The sequence below is a fragment of the Plecotus auritus genome (genome assembly GCF_963455305.1).
Source record: "Plecotus auritus genome assembly, chromosome: 7".
NCBI classification, from domain to species: Eukaryota; Metazoa; Chordata; class Mammalia; order Chiroptera; family Vespertilionidae; genus Plecotus; species Plecotus auritus.
The window spans coordinates 92,629,906-92,650,487 of record NC_137774.1 but is presented as its reverse complement, the minus strand read 5'-3'; the positions used below and the strand labels follow the sequence as shown (position 1 = coordinate 92,650,487).

Genomic DNA, 20,582 nt, shown 5'->3' with positions numbered 1-20,582 from the left:
AGGTGTGTGGTGAAGTAGGAGTTATACTCACTTGTTCCTTTCAGAAAGTCCCAGGGTAAAAAGGCAGCATGTGCCTCATCTAGCACATGAATCCCCTTTGCAGCAGTTCCCATAAAGGGTCAGCTTGCTGATGAGTCTGGGAAGAGCATATACTCACTCATTCAGTTCACAAGTACTTACTGAATGTCTACTATGGACTGAGCACCATCAGTGGTCCCAGGAAGGCCCCTCAACAGCCTACCAGGAGTCCAGCTTTGGTTTATCGTTCACACTAGGATATAAGCCCCCTGAGGGCAGGGGACCGAGACTTAGCTCATTCACTGCATTTAGTAAATATGCAAATGATTGTGTAATAAATTATGTGTATACTATGTCATTCCTTTGACAAACTCAAAACCTGTGGATGTGTAGAAAGAAATCACAGCAGTATTTTCAAAGTTCTGAAATAAAACTAAAGGTTTAGACATAAGGATTTATTCAGAAAGTGACCTAAAGAATATTTTGAAATGAGACTTAAAGGCAAGTCAGATGTATTTAGAAAATTCGTCCAAGGAAGCCCTGGCGCCCACCAAGCAGGGATGATGCCAGCCCAAGCTCTGAGAACCCTCAGCCCCCGGTCTCCTCGAGGCTCTGGGGGAGGGGCCCACAGGAGACTGCTAGCGATCTTGGCTGCTTCCGGGATACTGGCAGGTCATCAGTGGACCAACTAACAGCCTTGACGTCCTGACAATTGGGTGCTGTTCTCTGCTCCAAGACCAGAAACCTTTAGAGCTGCCATTTCTCTAACATTCTGGTCTCTTAAAAATTAAGACTCCAGAGAGCTTTTGTATCTGTGTGTGTCTGTCAGTACTGACAGAAATTAAAGCAGACTTTTTAAAGCATAAGAATACCCAGGCACATAATGGTATCATCACATGTCACATGGCACCTGAAAAATGTCACCGTACATCTGTGAGAGAATGAGAGCAGAAAAAACAAATAAGCAAAACCAGTTTTGACCTTGTGGACTGGAAGGATCTGAGGGAGCCAGGAGTCTCACCGCCAGGAACCCCCTGCCCGGGTCCTGCACACACTCCCCTTTGCTCCCACCTTCTTCCAGCTGCACAAACCCAGGCCTTCCCATTACACAGTTTTATTAGACACAGTGCTAAAGGCACATCCATCAGTATTAGAGACTTTCTGCCAACAAACAGAACATGTTTTAAATAGAGCAAAGAAATTTAAATGGGAAGAAATTATAGCATGAGTGAGTTTATCCCTTTCAAGATAATCTTATTTAATAACCAAAAAACTCACAAAGATGTGCATTTTATCCAGCTACAAAGGCAGCATGGTAGGTTATATATTGTGGTAATTATATGTTTGGGGTTTCATTCCTTCTTTAAACTAGATTTCTATTATTTCAGAAAATCAACCGTTGTAGAAAAAGACTATTCATTTATTTCATTGCTGGGTGGCCCATACACTGTAAAAATAGGTCAAGAACAGTAATCTAAATTGACTGCTGATAAATAATTAAAGCTAATGGAATTTTCTCAAATCTGTGAACTAAAGTCTTTTGAGAAATTGCCAGGACATACTTACTGTCTGCTGTTGTATATAGAAAGATATTTTTTATTTAACGCTTCAGTTTAAAGTTTCTCTTTTCTGTCACAAAGACTGGAAGGTGTATGAGCTCATCTATAAAAGTGGCCAACAGTGTGGCGCTCCATTGATAGCTGTATGTTTCATCCTCAGATGAGATGGGAAGCAGAGGTTTCAGGCCCCTGGAACAAAGAGAAACTTCACTTTTCACTCAACTGTATTTTTAAGTCGAGCTCTATACTTTGTGTATCATATAATGTTTCTTGTGACTTGTTTTTAAAAACACACCTGGTCTGTGCTCCTGTGTACACGGTAAGGGAGAATTCTAGCTCTCCTAAATGACATCCAGGGAAATAAGAACCAAGAACAATCTTTCTTTTATAGATAATTATGATTATCGCATTGGTGCCACTAGGACCTTACTCCACTTGACAAATAGACTTATTTTTAGAAGAGATGGCTTATCAGTAAGAAAACAAATTGTTATATTGCATACAGTCAATAAGACTAGCTTTAGATACTGTGTACTGTGTAGGTTTTTCTTTAATAATAAGGATAACTCAGCCATCATCAGGATATTTTAGAATTCTAAAGACCTTAGAGAAATCACTAGCTAGATGCTTTTGAACAATTTGTCTTCAGTATTTTGGCTTTAAGTTGTAGAAAAGAGATCATTTTCTCATTTCAGTTTGATTAAATATCTTGGTTGAAAAAAATCACTAATTTACTATTACTTTTTAGAAAAGTTGTCATTTTTAAACTGCACTACTTCTAGCTAATTGAATGTTGTATTTATTATGTTTAAATAAATTTATAAATGATGACTTTCTGAAACTAAAATTGTTTGTATTTTACTTTAAGAAAATACTCTACATAGCCCTAGCCGGTTTGGCTCAGTGGATAGAGTGTCGGCCTGCAGACTGAAGGGTCCCGGGTTCGATTCTGTTCAAGGGCATGTACCTCGGTTGCAAGCTCCTCCCCAGCCCGGGCCCTGGTCAGGGCACAGTTAGGAGGCAACCAGTCGATGTGTTTGTGACTTGTTTTTTAAAACTCCATACCTGGTCTGTGCTCTTGTGTACACGATAAAGGAGGATTCTAGCTCTCTTAAATGACATCCAGGGAAATAAGAACCAAGAACAATCTTTCTCTCTGTCTTGCCCTCTCTCTTCCACTCTCTCTCTGAAAATCAAAGGAAAAATATACTCGGATGACGATTTAAAAAAAAAAAAGAAAGAAAGAAAATACCAGGTGTACCGGTAAACAATGCGGATTTTGTAATCAAAACACGATAATTTCAAGAGAAACATCAAAAGTGTTTTATTCAAAGTAATGTTCATCGCTAGCTACACATTTCTCCCATCTTCCAGGTAATTTGTGGATACCGTCACAATAGAACTTTTCTTGTTTTGAGGCAAGCCATTCAGAGACCCAATTTTCTACTACTTTGTATGTTTTGAAGTGCTACTCAGAAAGTGTGTGTGCCATCCATCGGAACAAGTGGTAATCTGAAGGAGCAAGGTCTGGTGAATACAGTGGGTGGGTTAATACTTCCCAGGCAAGATCTTTTAACGTGTCTTTAACTGGTTTTGAAGTGCGTGATGGTTTGTTAATCATGAAGCAAAATTACTTTGCCGTGTCTTCTGGCACATTCTGGTCGTTTCATGATCAAAGCGTGGTTCAAATTGATTATTTGTTGTTGGTAGCAATCAGTATTAACAGTTTCACCTGGTTTTAGAAGCTCATAATACACCACACCTTCCTGATCCCACCAAACGCAGAGCATTGTCTTCTTTCTGAAGTGATTTGGCCTTGCTGTTGGTGTTGATGGTTGACCTGGATCAACCCATGATTTTGTGCCTTTGGGATTCTCAAAATAAGTCCACTTTTCATCATCAGTCACAATTCGATGCAAAAAAGACTTTTTTTTGTGCCATTGAAGCAACATTTTACTGATGACTTTTCAGTTTTCCATTTGGCTTTCGTTCAGTTGATGTGGCACCCATTTTCCTTCCTTTAAAATCTTTCCCATTGCTTGTAAATAACTGGAAATTGTTTGCTGAGCAATGTTTAATCTTTCTGCAAGTTGTTTTTGAGTTTGACACGCATCTTCATCCAATAATGCTTGTAATTGTTGGTCTTTAAACTTTTTCGGTTGACCTGGACGTTCTTTGTCTTTCACATCAAAATCATCACTTTTAAACCAGCGTTCACAAGTATCTTGGAGCATGTTCACCATAAGCTTCCCCAAGTATCCAGCAGCACTTTTCTTCAAAATAAAGTAATGAATTAAAACTTCCCGCAAATGCTCTTTCTTTGGCACGAAATTCGACATTTTTAAGTGTAAAAATATCTATGATGTTAACACCTTCAAAAAATTTGACATATGAAGTTTTGAAGCTTGTTGTCAATACAACAAAATAGCATACATATCAAATTGCATATATATCAACATATGTGTAACTCCATCTATTGAAAAATATCCACATTATTAACCAGTACACCTAGTACTCTATATAGAAAGTTCTTTAAAAAGAAATTATTTCTTTCAGATTGTCCCTATCTAGCATCAATATAATCTGGAGTCTGAGTAGTTGTATTTTGTGTGTTTTTTTTTAATATCCTCATCTGAGGATATTTTTTCCATTGCTTTTTAGAGAGAGGGAGGAGAAGAGAGAGAAAATTCGATGTGAGAGACACATCAACTGGTTGCCTCCTGCACACATTCCAACTCACTGAGGGTGGGAGCAAACCTGAACCCAGGTATACGCTCTTCTTTTTTTTTTTTCTTCAGGTATATGCTCTTGAACGGGAATCGAAACCATGACCCTTCAGTTGCCTGACAATGCTCTAACCATAGAGCCACACCAGCCAGGGTTGTAGTTTGTATTTTTAAAGATCTTTAGAATTCTTTATTTGGGGCAACTCAGATAGGAGGGTAGAGGTAGTGGATATTTTCAATGGCTCTTAAAATCCCATGCCTTTCTTTTCTAGAACTTTGTTCCAATACAAATGCACAATGCAAATCTTGAGAGTAGAATCTTGGCATTAGAGACACTGACAAGGACTTAGAACAACTAACAGATTCTGTGTCTAGAGTGAGAGCGGGACACGGGACTTGGAGTAGCCCAAGGAGCAAGGAGCCCAGGCAGGAGGGCTTTGCCTAACAGTGGTAGGCAAACTGCGGCTCGCGAGCCACATGCGGCTCTTTGGCCCCTTGAGTGTGGCTCTTCCACAAAATACCAAAAGTGGGCGCGCACATACAGTGCGATTGAAACTTCGTGGCCCTTGCGCAGAAGTTGGTTTTTGGCTCTCAAAAGAAATTTCAATCGTTGTATTGTTGATATTTGGCTCTGTTGACTAATGAGTTTGCCGACCACTGGCCTAGAATGTCACAGGAATGGGTGGAGTGGTATTTGTTCCAGATAGAAGACAGGTGGAGAGGAAGGTGCATGGAGAGATGAGCAGGGTTCTCAGATACTTAAGAAGGGCCGAAGGGAGAGCTGAACTCTACCTGCCAGGCATAGTCAGAGAGCAGGCCTGGGCCCGGGAGAGCAGAGGTTCAGCCATTCTCTGCTCCCATGGCAGATCCAGGTCATTGCTTTGTCAATCTCCCACTCAAGAAAAGAGAGTGAGAGTGGAATCACTTCCAATCTGCTCCCACTTTTTTTTTCTCCCACTTTTTTAAAGTAAAATATTCACCAATGAAGAATAACATTACTTGTGCCTGTGTGCGGATAGCTTTCCTCCAAATACCCGCATTTGCTGGTAGCACTGGTAGCAGTGTTTGAAAACTCCTGATCCGAGATGAGCTGCCTTCTATGTCAGGCCTTGAGAAGGCAAGCCATGTGACCAGGACACCACAGTGAGGTCTCCTACCTTGTGCTGGCGATTGGACCAGATGACCCTTAGATTTCCAGGTTAACTTGATGAAGATGACAGTTAACTAGTTGGTAGGTTGTAATTTAAGAGAGAGAGTCCCTCACCCCAGTCTCATAATTCTTTCTTTGCCTGTTCTGCGTGACCCGTCAGCTGAAGGCTTTGTGTATCTCAGTGAAATATAGTGTCTTAAAAACATTTTATATTTCAAACACACACGAGATAGGGTGAGTACAATGAACCCCTGTGTTCCATTATCCATCTGTAACAAACATCAACCCATCGACACACTTATTTTGTCCTTATTCTTCCCTATTACCCCTCCACATTAAGTTATTTTGAAACAAAAATCATATTTAATCTATAAATATTTTAGTACATATCTCTAAAAGATAAGTCCCCTTTTTAAAATCAACTGTCACTACAGCTTAAAAATAAAACAACCTTGGTCCTATTGTTTTAACTTTAATTAATTTTGTGGTGTGCCTTATCGATTATAATACATACAGTTTACACATATTATCATCTTCAGTATGAATCTTAAAATCAATGATATCACAGCTTAATAAATGGCATTTGTTTTTCAAATGTAGCATAAGATAATGACACATCTCACATTTGACAATATCAAATTTAATGAAAATGTTGTATTACAAAATGGTTTTCTTTGAATATATACCTAAAACATTTCATGTTACAATTTTCTTGCTTTGAGGCCTGAGTAATGAGGGGACAGCCAAGGGTTAGTAAGTTCATTTGGAGATAATCTTTTTTAACACTGGATGGGTGTGTAACACAGAACCTCTTTGTCTGTAAACATTTCCTAGGGTTTTTAGTGCAAGCCAGTCTTTTGTCTTTGCCTGGCCCCTATCAAGGGTTAAACCCCATTCGCACCCTTTCACTACCAGACACAATTAAGAAAATGTGAACTAAGACAAGGGGAGAGTTGAGAGTACCTGGGCTGAGGCAGTTCTAAAATAGAAGCTGAAGGGGTGAAGCCACTGCTACCAATACCAAGGGGCTGGGTCCCTAAGATTCCTGTGACCACACTAGGGGTAGGGGTGTTGGCAGCCCTGTGAGAGTCACCGAGGGGAGCCTTTGAGAGGTGACCTAGTGCAGCCCCTCCACTGCCCCAACCCTGCCCCTTGAAAAGGCCATGTTGTCCCCAAAGAAGACAGAGGGTGAGGCACCACCAACAGCTGCAGCCAGACAGCTGTGCGTCTTAACTGTAGGTGTCATCCCATAGAAGCGCATGTGAGCTACTGTGAAGCAAAAGTAAAATTGTAAAACAGTAAAACAGCCTGAAAAATCAGGATTACAAAATATTTCAAAAATAGAGATCATTTTATAACTTCAAAGATGCATTTGTAATTCATAGCCTCCTTTTGTTTTCTAATATTTTTTTAAAATTATATTTCAGAGAGGAATGGAGAGGGAGAGAGAGATAGAAACATCAATGATGAGAGAGAATTATTGATCAGCTGCCTCCTGCACACCCCCAACCCGCAACCTGGGCATGTGCCCTTCATTGGGATCAAACCCGGGACCCTTCAGTCTGCAGGCTGATGCCCTATCCACTGAGCCAAACAGCCAGGGCCATAGCCTCCTTTTGTTTACGGGTAATGCCAGGGTTGTTTCCAGCATCTGCTTGTCCTTCTAAACCTAAACAGCCATGTCCTGGGTGCCACTCTGACCTAGATAACACCACACATCTCAGTGGCCACCAGCTCTGCATTCGTGGTACGAGATTCTGTGATGCCTAGCCCTGGCATTGTGTGCGTGTGTGGAGTGGGAGAGGTATCATGGGGTGTTGTGAGTACCACACCCCAAAGTGGGAACCAAGCCTTCCAGACCACCCAAGTGCCCCAAATGGGCTGAAAGCCTAAGATTCATACCCTGTGCGTCCAGGGGATATTTTGGAATGTTTCCTGCTTATACTTCACAGGTGCAGCTGAGCATTGCATGGTGATTTTGTATTTTTCTGTTTTGCCTCCCCTCCTACCTCCAATTATTTGTTTATTTATTGATTTTAGAGAGGGAGAAGGGGGAGAGAGAGACAGACGTCAATTTGTTGTTCCACTTATTTATGCATTCGTTAGTTGCTTCTTGTTTGTGTCCTGACTGGAGATCAAAACCACAACCTTGGTGTATCAGGATAATGATCTAACCAACTGAGGTACCTGGCCAGAGCGAACTGTTTTGCTTTTAAATCAGAATGGTTTTCTCCCGAAACTATCATTACATAGAAAATTCCTCACCAGTATTTTCCTGTTCAGTTTTCTGATCTGTAAAGTGAGTTGTGAATCAGTGGTTTGGAGAATAATGAAAATTCATTTCACATAGAAACATCTCTGTAAACATTGCTTATTATTTGCATTACACTCAAGGGGGAGGAGGTTGAAATGCACTATTGTGGCTTTACCAACAGACCTTGATATTAATAATCTCAAAGACATCGCTTCTGTGTGTTAAGATATTTGTTGCTTTTTGCTCAATAAATTATACTGTATGAAGTAAATTTAAAATAGTGTTGGAAAACCTGTTACTGAATTAATTGTGTAACCAGGTTATTAGGTTTTGTAATTTTGCGTTACATCCCTAATTGTAGTTTGCACCAATATGGTTTTGATTGGCCTGGACCCTGCTCTCTTCAGTTTGAGGTTGCACATGGTGGCTGGGGTGGCAGCACCTGCAGCCATGGTGCTGCCCAGACAGCAAAGGCCACTCTGTTCTAAAGGGCAGTGGATTGTGCATGTCCTCTCTAATTGGCAGTGCAGTGGCCCAGGGGTCAGAAGTGAGTGTCCTAGGTTCTAGCTCTTTAGTTTAGTACTAAACCATGTAATATTTGCAGATAGAAGAATCGGATGAGGAATTTCCCAAACTGCCAAAAATAAATTTGGAATGGGTAATTTTTTAGCTGGTGACTTGAAATACATATATATCAGTGTGTGTGTGTGCACGCTAAAGAGTTATTTTAGCAGGTCTGTCATGAGACATGAAAATGCCCAAAGAAATGACTTATAAAATATATAGTGGATTGGTTATAGCAGGAACAGCAGAGGGGAGTTTATTTACAATCATTATGAGAGGTGTGGTTCTTCTGCCTTCCTTGATGCTATAATCGAAAGTACTTTTGTCATCTCCTATACTCTCCAAGCTGCTGTTCTCGGGAGGCTGATCCTGTGCCAGTTGGCAGGGATGAGCCTAGTAAGATAAGAGGCACTGTTTTGTGGGCTGAACTCCAGAGCACCTGGGTCTTGTACCTGCACCCATGCATCCCCCACTCATACTGTCCCTCCTCTTCTGTTTTCCAAAGTGGTTTCAAATGCCTTGGCCCCACTGCACATTTGAAATGAGATGTATTTAACCAGGATTTAGTAGAAACAAATGTAATGATATTCTTGAGTTCATGGGCACCAGTTGGCATTATGTTGTATGAATCAAGGCATGAAACAGGTGAGGGACAAAGGATTGCTTAATATAATGATCATCACTAAATTCAAACTGTTTTTAGGAGGCCTTAATGAATGTTTCCCTTCTCTTTCCTTCTCAAATGGCTGTTTCCTGACCCATCCCTCTTGCTCCAGGATTTACGCAAGCAGGTAGCGCCGCTGCTGAAGAGCTTCCAAGGGGAGGTAAGCGTTTATATTTATTTTATATCCTGAGCCACCCTTCATAGTTTATTGCACTTTCTTTTTATTTTCATTAAGTAAAAGCCATTAACAGAAGGTGCTTCTCCAGCCAGAGCTCTCCTAGCTGCACCGACCCAATGTCGTGCAGAGTTTACGCTTCCCAATGTGATGTTTCCACTGGGTGGATTGAGCTTGTTTGGACCACAGCCTGTGAGAGCTGAACTTCCTCAAGCTCACTGGGTCCCTGAGCTGTCAGGGGCCACAGCCAGGAGGCCTCCTGTGTGGAAGGGACAGAGTAGGGCAACCTGGTACTCTGATGTGCAGCCGTCAGGGGAAGAGGAATTTCATATAATTGATTCTTAAAAAAAAGACCAACAGGCAGAAGTCACGAGGAATAAGTTTGAGCTCAGTATAAGGAAAAATTTTCTAATCTTTGCTTCCAGAGAAGGACTGGGCAAGATGGTGGGCGGGCTGCCAGTCATCTGAGAGGTGTGCTCTAGCCACCGTAGAGTAATATCCACAGATAGGACAGGTGGTGGAGTTGGCCAACACTCCAGCTCCTACTCTACCTTTTGGGTAGAGACGTGGTGGGTTTTAGAAGGCCAGACATTTTGTTATTGGTGTGGACTTATTCACTTGGCCCTTGGCTGCTCCTGTTAGGATTATGAAAGTAGTAATACTACTGAGGAAAGGCAGAGAGACTTCCTTAAAGTCTTCTAAAGAACCCGTAGTGGAGGATGTTAGGAATTCAGAGAGAACAGGGAGAAGGAGCAGGATTCAGGGAGGTGAGGTGGCAAGTTCAGGAGTGATGTGAGGCTGTGGGGTGCCTCCTGGGACACAACGCTAAGGAGGCTGGACTCCTTGGCTAGTTCCTCAGCATGCTGGTGACAGCAGAGGGCAAGGGAATGAATGAGGTTAGGAAGATGGCAGTGGGATGCATGAGAGGAGATTCCAGCACAGTGAGGGACTTGTGTAGGAAGACAAAGCAGCAGTGACGGCTAGTGAGCACTGACGATTTTAGAACAGTGCGTGGTGCCATTCTCTGTTCATAACTCCTGGCTGCTGGAAGCCCCTGAACCTGGCTCTGTAAGGTGTGGGGGATGTCACCATCCCAGGTCTGGGAAGGGCATGAAGTAAGTGCCTTTCCCTCAGAAGTACATCTCCGAGCCCTCATTCTATGAGTAAAACTGTCACCTTACACCGACCCACATTTGATCTGATCTCTTTCTTTTACCTGTTCAGCAGCTTTTGTGAGGCCCACTGGCTTAGTGTTTCTCTACCTGAAATAGCTCCATTTGATGTTTTCGTTTACTTGTTTTTCTTTCTTTTTGAAAAAGCTCAAGTCTACATAAAAGTAAAAATATTAGTATAATGAATACATGTACACCCTTTACCCAGACTCACCACTTGTTAACATTTTGCCACATTTGCTCCCCACTCTGTTGTTAAACATTAGGAAGTAAATTGCAGATAACACAGCACTGTACCCTTAAACATACATGTGTATCTCCTAAAGTAAGGATATTCCCTGACATTTCCACAATAACCCCGAGTATGCCACCTGGGAAAATTAACACTAATTCCATGATATCCAATATTCAGTCCAAAAATAAAATTTCCCCAGTTATCCCCAAATTGTGTCTTAAAACTGCCCTGCCCCCAACCACGTTTCAGTCAGGTTCATGTATTGCATTTGGTATATATATAAAATATATATTTCTTTTTTATTCCATAACTACCCCCCATACCCACCTCCACCCACCCAACCCCCCATAATCACCACACTGTTGTCCGTGTCCATGAGTTCTTTTTTTTTCTTCTCTCTCTCTAACAGAGAATGCTCTCTCCACTACCTCTTACCTTTGTTATTATTTTTTGTTCTAGATAGGGTAATGGGTTTGGTTCTAGATAGTAAATTTGAAATGCCTGAGAAACATCAAGGCTTCCTATTTGGCTATATTTTAAAGGCTATTTATAAAGTAAACATTTTTATAGTACTACTAATATTTAGTAAACCTTTGCTAATTATACCATTAATATCTAGGAAGCCTTTGCTAATTACTACATATATATATTACTACATATACATATACATATACATATACATATACACATACACATACACATACATATATATATATATATATATATATATATATATATATATATATATATAATCTGTGTTGTTAGCATGCTGATCGTAGTGGAAAGGGCTAAATCCTGCTTGTTTCTGAAGAATGGACTTTTATGCAGAGGGCAGCTGCAGATGGGGACCACACGTGCAGGGTTGGTTTTCTGCTGAGCGAGGCCAGAAAGCAGCCTGTCTTGGTGCTTTGCTGGAGCAGGACCCATTCAGCTTGCTTTTCTAAAATGCTGCCTTCTCTGATCATTAGTACCCTTCATTAGTGTTTGCTGAGTGCAGTTTTATTTATTGGATATATTATTTGAGTCATCCCAAGGTGCTTGAGTTCCCCTTGGAAAAATGTATGGTATTAGAAAAAAACATGTTCTTTGCCTCAGAATTCATATAGATTACTTCTCTATTTGAGATCCCCAAAAGAAAAGAACAAAATAAAGCCTTCAGACAGCAATAAATTCACACAAGACTTCAGTGTTCTTGCAAGAAACACATGTGTAGTGTGTTATAAAGTCAGGGGAAACATGAACCTCACTGGGCACCACTTTTAGGCCCCTCAGTGTTTTCTTGTTCTCAGGGTAAATCCAGGCACCTTCTTTCCTGTGGTTTATGAGACATACATGATGGTAACTGCTTGCCTTTCTAGATTTTTCTTACTAGAAAGTCCATCACACAGCCATTCTGAATTTCTACGAGGCCCTTATGCGTTGAGTGTCCTCACCAGCTTCCAAGCCTTTGAATGGGCTGACCTCTTCCTGAGACACTCCTTCCTTCTTTCACATCTCCTGCCTCACTTCTGCTTGATGTCACTTCCTCAAGAATAGCCTTTTCTGAACCTCAGTGATAGGCCAGGTCCCCTGTACTGAGTGCTCCCATTGCACGCCCACACTATTTGTAACGCATTTGTCATCATTCCTGAGAGCTGCCTGTGACTTTGTCTCTGTTCCCCAGGAGTCTGTAAATGTGTGAAGTTAACCTCTATGTCCTGTCTTGGCCATTTGTATTCCCAGCACCTGGCATAGCATTAGGAACTAAAGTATTGGGCTCTCAGAAATAGTTACTGAATAAATGCTTGAACAGTGAGGTTCCTCGGGAGGCAGATTTTAAAACATTTGCCTTTATCTTTTCTTCAGGTTATGTGCTGCTAATAAGGTGAAAGAGACCCCAGAATATATGCTTGGGAAATCCATTAGAAAAAAACTAGTAAATAACTGTATTTGTTGTCCTTGATTAAAAAGTTTGGAATACTGGACTCAAAACAATTACTTATAATTATTAGAGCAAAGTCATCAAATTTAACTTACATTGAAATTAGAATTATTTATTTCTCTAAGTTTGTGTTTAACAAGCCCAGCCAACTGATCAGTGGGGATAGGAGGAGTAACCTAAATGGTCAATGCAATTTATGGCAGATTTTAGTTCAGTAATTTAGACAATCCCTTCAATGAAATGACACTCACACTCTCTAGACCAGGGGTGGGCAAACTTTTTGACTCGAGGGCCAAAATGGGTTCTTAAACTGGACCGGAGGGCCGGAACAAAAGCATGGATGGAGTGTTTGTGTGAACTAATATAAATTCAAAGTAAACATAATTACATAAAAGGGTACGGTCTTTTTTTTTTTTTTTTCAATAGTTTTATTCATTTCAAACATTTTAACAAGAAGAATGTAAACACTAATTATTATAATTTGAAACTTCAAAAAATGGAGGAATCATAGCACAATAACATACCTTATATTGAAGATGGCAAAGGCAAAATAAAATTGCCTAACAAAGGAAAGGTACAAAAGCCTTTCAAATTAAACTTAAATATAATAAAATAATTTAAAACTAAAACAAATAGAAAAGAACAAAATGTGTAAACAGTAAATTAAACATTTTCTTTAGTGCAACTTCCAAATTATGCCCGGGACGTAGATGTAGATGGCAATGTAGACTGGGTTGAAAGGTTTTTTTGGTCTTTAAAACATCAACTTCAGTGGGAACAGTGTTGTTGGTCTCCTTTTTAGCTAATGCTCTGATACTGTGCTCTCCAGGGGCGTGTCTCCCTACATCACCACGATAACGTGTCTACGCATTCCTATGGTGATGTCGGGGGATGCGTTTGGGGGCATTACAAGGAGCCTCTGGAAGATTGAGAGGTTGTTCCTTCTACTGAATGGGCGGATATAAATCCGCCCACTCAGAAGAAGGAGCTGCGGCTGTGTTTCCCGATGTTGCCATGTTAACACTGCTGCTGGTGAAGGAGCGGAGGGGAGAGCAAGAGAACCCTCCGCTCTTTCGGCTCCGTGGGCTGGATAGAACAGCTGAACGGGCCGGATCCGGCCCGAGGGCCATAGTTTGCCCACGGCTGCTCTAGACAATCCCTTCAATGAAATGACACTCACGCTCTCTTAAGTCTTTCAAATTGTCTCCCTCTCTCCTGGCTTCTCTCCCTGAGAAGGGTCAGGTAAGGAGGGTTGAGGGGATCAGGAGTTGGTAGGAGAGCAAGTTGCTTAAACCAAGTGTCCTCAGGGAGGAAAATCTCCTCTTAAATAACTTAGGCACTTATATTAGAGAGGAAATAAAAGACTGAAAAATTGATTAGCTTAGCATCCAGCTTAAATAATCATAACAGTACAACGGAAGAAGCTCAAAGAAAATAGAAAGAACTAGTCAAAAAAATTTAATAATAAAAACATATAAGAATGAAAATGAATGAGAAAGAAAACAAAGAGCCAAGAGGGAAATAGCCCCAAAGTTGGTTCTTTGAAAAGACTACTACAATAGACAAACTACCTTCCTAATTAAGAAAATAAAATGTAGGAGTGATAATGGAGATAACTTTGCAGCAGAGATTAAAAAGCATCACATGATCTCACTCACTTGTGGAATATAATGAACAGCATAAACTGATGAACAAAAACAGTTCCAGAGACAGAGAAACATTGATCAGACCATCAAACCTCGGAGGGAAGGTAGGGGAGGGTGGGGGTAAGGGGGAGAGATCAACCAAAGGACTTGTATGCATGCATATGGGCCTAACCAGTGGACACAGACACCAGGGGGGTGAGGACATGAGTGGGGGGGATGGGAGGGGTAATGGTTGAAGAAGGACACATATGTAACACCTTAATCAATAAAGAAATTTTAAAAAGATAACAGGGGAATGTTATAGTCAATTTTATGCCAATAAATTTTAAACCCTTGACAAATAGGGCAAATTTTTAGAATACTATAACATCAAAGCTGATTAAAGACGAAGTAGAAAACCTGAATAGCCTTACAGCTATTACAAAAATATTTCCACAAGGTCTAGAAATTTTTATGAGAGAATTCTACCAATCATTCATAAAATAGACAGTTCTGATCTTTTTCAAACTCCTTCAGAAAATAGAAAAAGAGAGAGCGACTAGTGTAACCTTGATGTCAAAACTAGACAAGAACAGTATAAGGAAGGAATATTGAAGCAGTTTTATTTATTTATTTATTTATTTATTTATTTATTTATTTATTGACAACACTAATTTATTATTTTATAAGTTTGAAGATCAGAGGTCCAAGTGGATCATCTGTGCTGCAATCCTTCCAAAGACTCTAGGCATGGAATTTATTTCCTTGCTTTCTCCAGCTTCCCAAGGTGGCTCATATTCCTTGGCTCATGGTCCAGCATTACTCTAACTTCCGCTTTTGCTTTTTGTTTTGTTTTGTTTTGTTTTAAATAATTGTTTATTGTTGAAAGGATTACATATGTCCCCATTTTTCCCCCATTGACCCTCTATAGCCCGCCCCTGCCTCCCCCCCCCACCTTCAGCACCCTATTGTCTGTGTCCATGGGTTATGCATATATGCATACAAGGTCTTTGATTGATTACCTCCTATCCACCCATTCTCCCCTGTCCTCCCTCTGAGATTTCACAGTGTTCCATGTCTCTGGATCCACTTTGTTCGTCAGTTTATTTTGTTACTTAGATTCCACACATGGAGTGCGATCCTGTGATACTTATCTTTCTCTGACTGACTTACTTCACTTAGCATGATATTCTCCAGGTCCCTCCATGCTGTCTCAAAGGGTAAGAGATTCTTATTTTTTACTGTTGCATAGAATTCCATGGTATAAATATACCACAGCTTTTTAATCCACTCATCTACTGATGGGCACTTGGGCTGCTTCCAGATCTCAGCTATCGTAAATTGTGCGAAGCAGTCTAATTTATGAATAGATACATAGAAGTCTTTTAAAAAGTACTGGTAAATCCATCAAGCTCTCTGTATCCCAAGAATGCTATTTGGTTTAATAATAGAAAAATATATTTGTGCAAATTAATATCACTAGCACATTAAAGAGGAAAATATTATCTCAATAGTTATTGGGAAAGAATTTGATAAAATTTAACATTCATTCATGATAGAAACTACCAGCAAACTAGGAATAGAGGTGAACTTTAACCTGGGTAAAGGTTATCAAAAACCTGCTTCAATCATCATACTCAATGATGTTGATAACTTTCCCTTTAAAATCAGGAAAGTGATTTGACTTTGGATGGTGGGCACACAGTGCCATATATAGTCTTGTAACAGAAATCTGCACCTTGAAACCATTAACCAATGTCACCCCAATAAATTTAATTTTAAAAGTTATAAACATACACACACACACACACACACACACACACACGAAAATAAGGAAGGAGACACATAAATACTACATTTATTTAACATTGTACTAGAAGTCTTAGCATGGAAGATAAGAAAAAGAAACAAAGTACACATATTGTAACAGAAGAAATAGAACTCATTTTCCACATGAGCCTTAATTATTTTAACAAGGTTGCTAGATATAAAATCAATATACAAAACTAAATACATACTTCTACATCAACAGCAAACTGAGGAAGGATAAGACTGGAAATACCAACAAAAAATAAAGAAACATAGATATAAATATAGCAATGCATAGAAACTTTCTGGAAAAAAGAATATCATTTATATTGAAGGATATTAAAGATTTAAATGGAGAGAGGTAAGGTATTCAATAATAGAAATTCCCACTATTATTAAAGATATCAGTTTTCCCAAAATTGATATGTAGTGAGTCATTGTAACGCTAATAAAAATTCCAACACGATTTTTCATGAAACTTGAAAAGCTGATTCCAGAATTTATATGAGGCTGATAATTGTGAAAATAATATTAAATCAGAACAATATACAGGATTTGACCTTCCAGATTATCCAAGCCATAGTAATTGGCACAGGGATAGATAAATACACCCATGGAACATAATAAAAATCAGAACTGACCTATGCACACATAGGAGCCAGATACATTGCAAAGATAGCATTACAGATCACTGAGGAAAGGGTGGGCTTATCAGTAAACGGTCCTTTGACAACTTATGATCCTTATGAAATTAAATGAAATTAGACCCCTACCTCAAACCTTATGGAAGCACAAATTATAGATAAAGACTTAAGGCAAAACTTGAAATCTTTTTGAAGAAAATACAGAATATTATAACTTTGAATAAGATTGGATTTCTGAAATAGGATACCATAAAGTAAGAAATTGTTACATTCATCTACATTAAAATTTAAAAGTAAAAGCTTGCCCCACCCCCTCTTGGAAAGACATCCCTGAGAAAATGAAGAGATAATTCCAAGGCACTGCTAGCTCCGTTTTACCTTTGTGTGAGCTAGTAAAAGACTCTACTTTTCTCAAGACTTTTTGCATCATCTGTTGGAAACCTGTCATAATAAAGATTCCAACGTATTTGAATCTTTTTCCTAATAAAGATTCACATGCCTCTGATGTGAATGGTGTACCCTAAGGCCATACTATGAGCCAATCATATGTTGGGTAACCTTGGCCAAAAGTCACAAACCTGAAGGAGACAGTTGCCACTCACATAGTTGACAAAGGGTTCATTTTCAGAAAATATGAAAAACATTTACCTATTAGTAAGAGAAAGACAAGCATCTCAGTAGGAAAATGCGCAAAAGCCATGTATGGCATTCTCAGAAGAGAAACTCAGAATGGTCAATAAATACATGAAAAGATGCTCAACCTCATAACCAAGGAAACACAAATCAAAATAATTTAAGTGCAACTTACTCATGTCTACCAGGCTAGCCAAAATTCAAAAGTCAAGGGAGGAGTGTGAATTCTAATCTGTCATGAGATACTAAAGCTAAAGAAGAACATAAACCTTGACAGAGCAGTTTCAGTCCTAAGTATATACCCTGAATAAACTTAAACATGGGTCCCAGGAAACAAGTTCAGGAATGTTTGAAAGTAATAAGTGGAAACAACCCATTTCCATCAGCAGTAGAAAGAATAAGTAAAGAGTGGTGTGATCATACAGTGGAATACAACATAGCAGGGGAGAGTGAATGAAATGCAAACCTGCAATACTGAGCTGATACTGTTTAGGGGATAAATATAGATTTTAATTATATACTAAAACCATAAAGAAAAGGTGAAACAGGAAATTCAGAATAGAGTTTATCACCAATAAGCACAAAGGAGGTTTCTAATGCTGTGGGAATGCCCCTATTCACAGGTGTTTCTTTTGTTATTTTATAAGTATGAACTATTTTCAAAAAGAAATAAATCATGCTTACAAGGCAGTAGCTATATAATTCTATTTTTGCATGTCAGAAGCCGAATATTATCTTCCCCCTTCTCTTCGCATTTCATCTGTGGTAGATTTTAATCTCCAGGCAATTAAGGCCAGTGAGGCCATGCACTTGAACAGGTGAGGGGGGTAGTAGCACACTTGTAGTAATGCTCAAAATGGCATCTGGGGGACACTTGGCAAGTGTGAGCGCTGTGCTAGGTGATTTTCAAGTGCATGCCCACCCAGCCTTCACAATACTGTAAAGTAGCTGCTGCTTCTCCCTTCCTGTCACCAGACCTCCAAAGCGGTATCTGTCTTATCCATTGGCTTTCACTGTGGGAGGAAGTGCCCCTTCCTCAGACTCTAGTCCCTTCCACATGGGTCCTGGAGCCTACTCTCTCAGGAACCATAGCCCTGCAGCTGTCCCCTCTCAGCGTCTTCAGTCTCGGTAGTTACTGGATTCTTCTCATCTACATTTCTACAAGCGCTAGTGTGTTCCATTTGGAGACAGAGAGAGACGCCAACCGTCCTTTGTCCCCCAGCCTACTTAGCCAAGCTTCTCTAAAGAGCCATCCCGATCCTGTGTGTGAACATCAACCCACCCCAACCTGGTGTCTACCCCATTCTCCCTTGACCTTTTCAGTCCCCTCTCTCTCACTTCAGAGACATGCAGCACACCTGTCCACCCCTCTCTACTGATAGGTTCTCTTCTCTAGACAGCCCATGACATTTGCCCTTGGGCTCTCCCTTCACAATTGCCCCTGGCTATTGATTTTTAGTCTCATTGGGCAGTTCCTTCTTTTCCTTCAAACACTCTGAATCACAGCATTCTTTGCTCTACAATCTCTTCATATCTACATGCTGAAAACTCAGATTTCTCTCTGTAACTTGGTCTTCTCTGATGAGTTCCAGACTCATCTAAGACGACCAGTTTATCACCTTTTAAGTATTCCACAGGAAATAGTTCATAACCCACAACCACCTCCCCTTCTCCAACTTCCACACTTACTGAAATGTCCTTCTCTTCCACCCTTTCCCTTCTTAGGAATAACTACCCAGTCCACCTAGTTTCCTCAGCTGGAAATCTAGTTCACCCTCATCTCTCCAGACCCCTACATCTCCTCCATCCTTCCTCTGAGTGTACGCAAATCTGCCCGATTCTTTCCATCCTCCCACCTATGCTTGTCCAAAGCCACCATGTGTCACCGAGGCCATTGCAGTGGTTCCCTAACTGGTCTCTGTTCCAGCTCTTATGAGCCCACACCTACCTTTCCTCCATGCATCAGCCAGGATCAGGTCACTTCCTTGCTCACAGCCTTTCAATGCCCTGATGTCAGTGCCCTGACCCCAGTGCCCTGACCTCAGCCTTCAGAGTGCATGGACGGGCCATAGCCTGCCTCCCTCTGCCCCACCCTGTTCCCCCACCCCCTGCCCGGCCCTCCTACTCAACCTTTAGGTTCACCTCAGTTGTCATGCCCTCAAAGAGATCTCTGACCCTCAGTCCAAACCAAGGCCCTCTTACTATTTCTCTTGTAGCACCTTGTCCTTTTGTTCAGAGTACTTTCCTCATTGTGTTTTTGAGTTTGTTATGTCTACCCTCTCTACAGATTCTCTATGTATATATTGGCTTCCTCTGTATGCCCAGTATCTGGCTGGCCCTAGTGAACATGCAGTAGGTGTCCATTGGATGGGTGGGGGAAGCAGCAGCCCATTTTACAGATGAAGAAACTAAGCCCAGGGAGGGTAAGTAGATTGCCCAAAGTCACATAAAGTGACAGTGGCAGGCCTGGGGCTGTCTGGCACCACGGGCATGTTTATTAATGTTAGTGCACTCGATAGTGCTTGGGGAGCAGGGAGAACCCGTTCCACCCCTCCATCATCTCAGTTAACCTCCCCAGCCTTGGATAGGACCATTGATGTTCATTTTGTGTAAAGTGCTGGGCAAACACAGCTTCAGGCTCCCCTCCCCTTCTAAACAGTCCCTCCTGTATCAGATCTGGCTTTCCACACCTTGTCCCGCATAAATATCCATAACTGTGTGTACACCTTTTACCACAACCTTCACCTCTTGGAGGAGTGGGGCCCAGGTTAACTGCAAACTGTGACTTTATCCCATTATCACCTGCCGATGTGGCCCACGTGAGGGGCCAAGTGATTATTTGCAGTTTCCCTTTGTACTGAAGGTCTAGTGAAGGTGTAACATGCCAACAATATTCAGAGCCGCAGTCAGGCCATTTGAGCCCCCACATTGCCTCTAATGCTGGGTTTTACTCTGATCTTCGTTCAGTTTTTTTATTCAGTGAAGCCCTGAGAGCCAACCGTGTGTAGCTCTGGACCAAATAGGAACTGAGGATGTAGCCATGGATACGGTGGACAAGGCCCCTGCTGTCTTGAAGCCTGTGTCCTAGTGAAGAGAAAGAGATAATAAACATAAGGAGTAATGTCAGATGGTGACAAGAGCTGTGAGGAAAATAGATGGGAAAGAGGAGAAGAGTGCGAGGAGCAGGGCAGCTTCTACAGAGATAGTTGTCCAATGGGAGGCCTCTCTCAGGAGGTGATGTTTGAGGTAAGACCTGAATGATGAGACAAACCAGCCAAGCACAGAGCTGGGGATATTGTCAGGCAGAGCAGGGCAAGTGCCAAGGTTCTGAGGAGAGACAGTGTTCACAATGACCAGAAGCCAGAAAGAGGGCCAGGGCTGGGGCTGAAGGAATGAGCAAGGAAGGAGTGGGCGGGCCAGGTCTGGTGGGCCA

General features: G+C 40.9%; 1 protein-coding gene across 4 annotated transcripts in view; it reads left to right on the top strand.

The window, feature by feature from the left end:
• The window catches only part of CUX1 (cut like homeobox 1), a 365,895-nt gene that overhangs the window by 158,049 nt on the left and 187,264 nt on the right, over window positions 1-20,582 (top strand). For all 4 annotated transcript variants that reach the window (XM_080682650.1, XM_080682649.1, XM_080682652.1 and 1 more), the window contains exon 3: window positions 9,048-9,095. In XM_080682650.1, coding sequence (XP_080538776.1) covers window positions 9,048-9,095 — 48 coding nt within the window. The remainder of the gene's footprint in view (window positions 1-9,047; window positions 9,096-20,582) is intronic.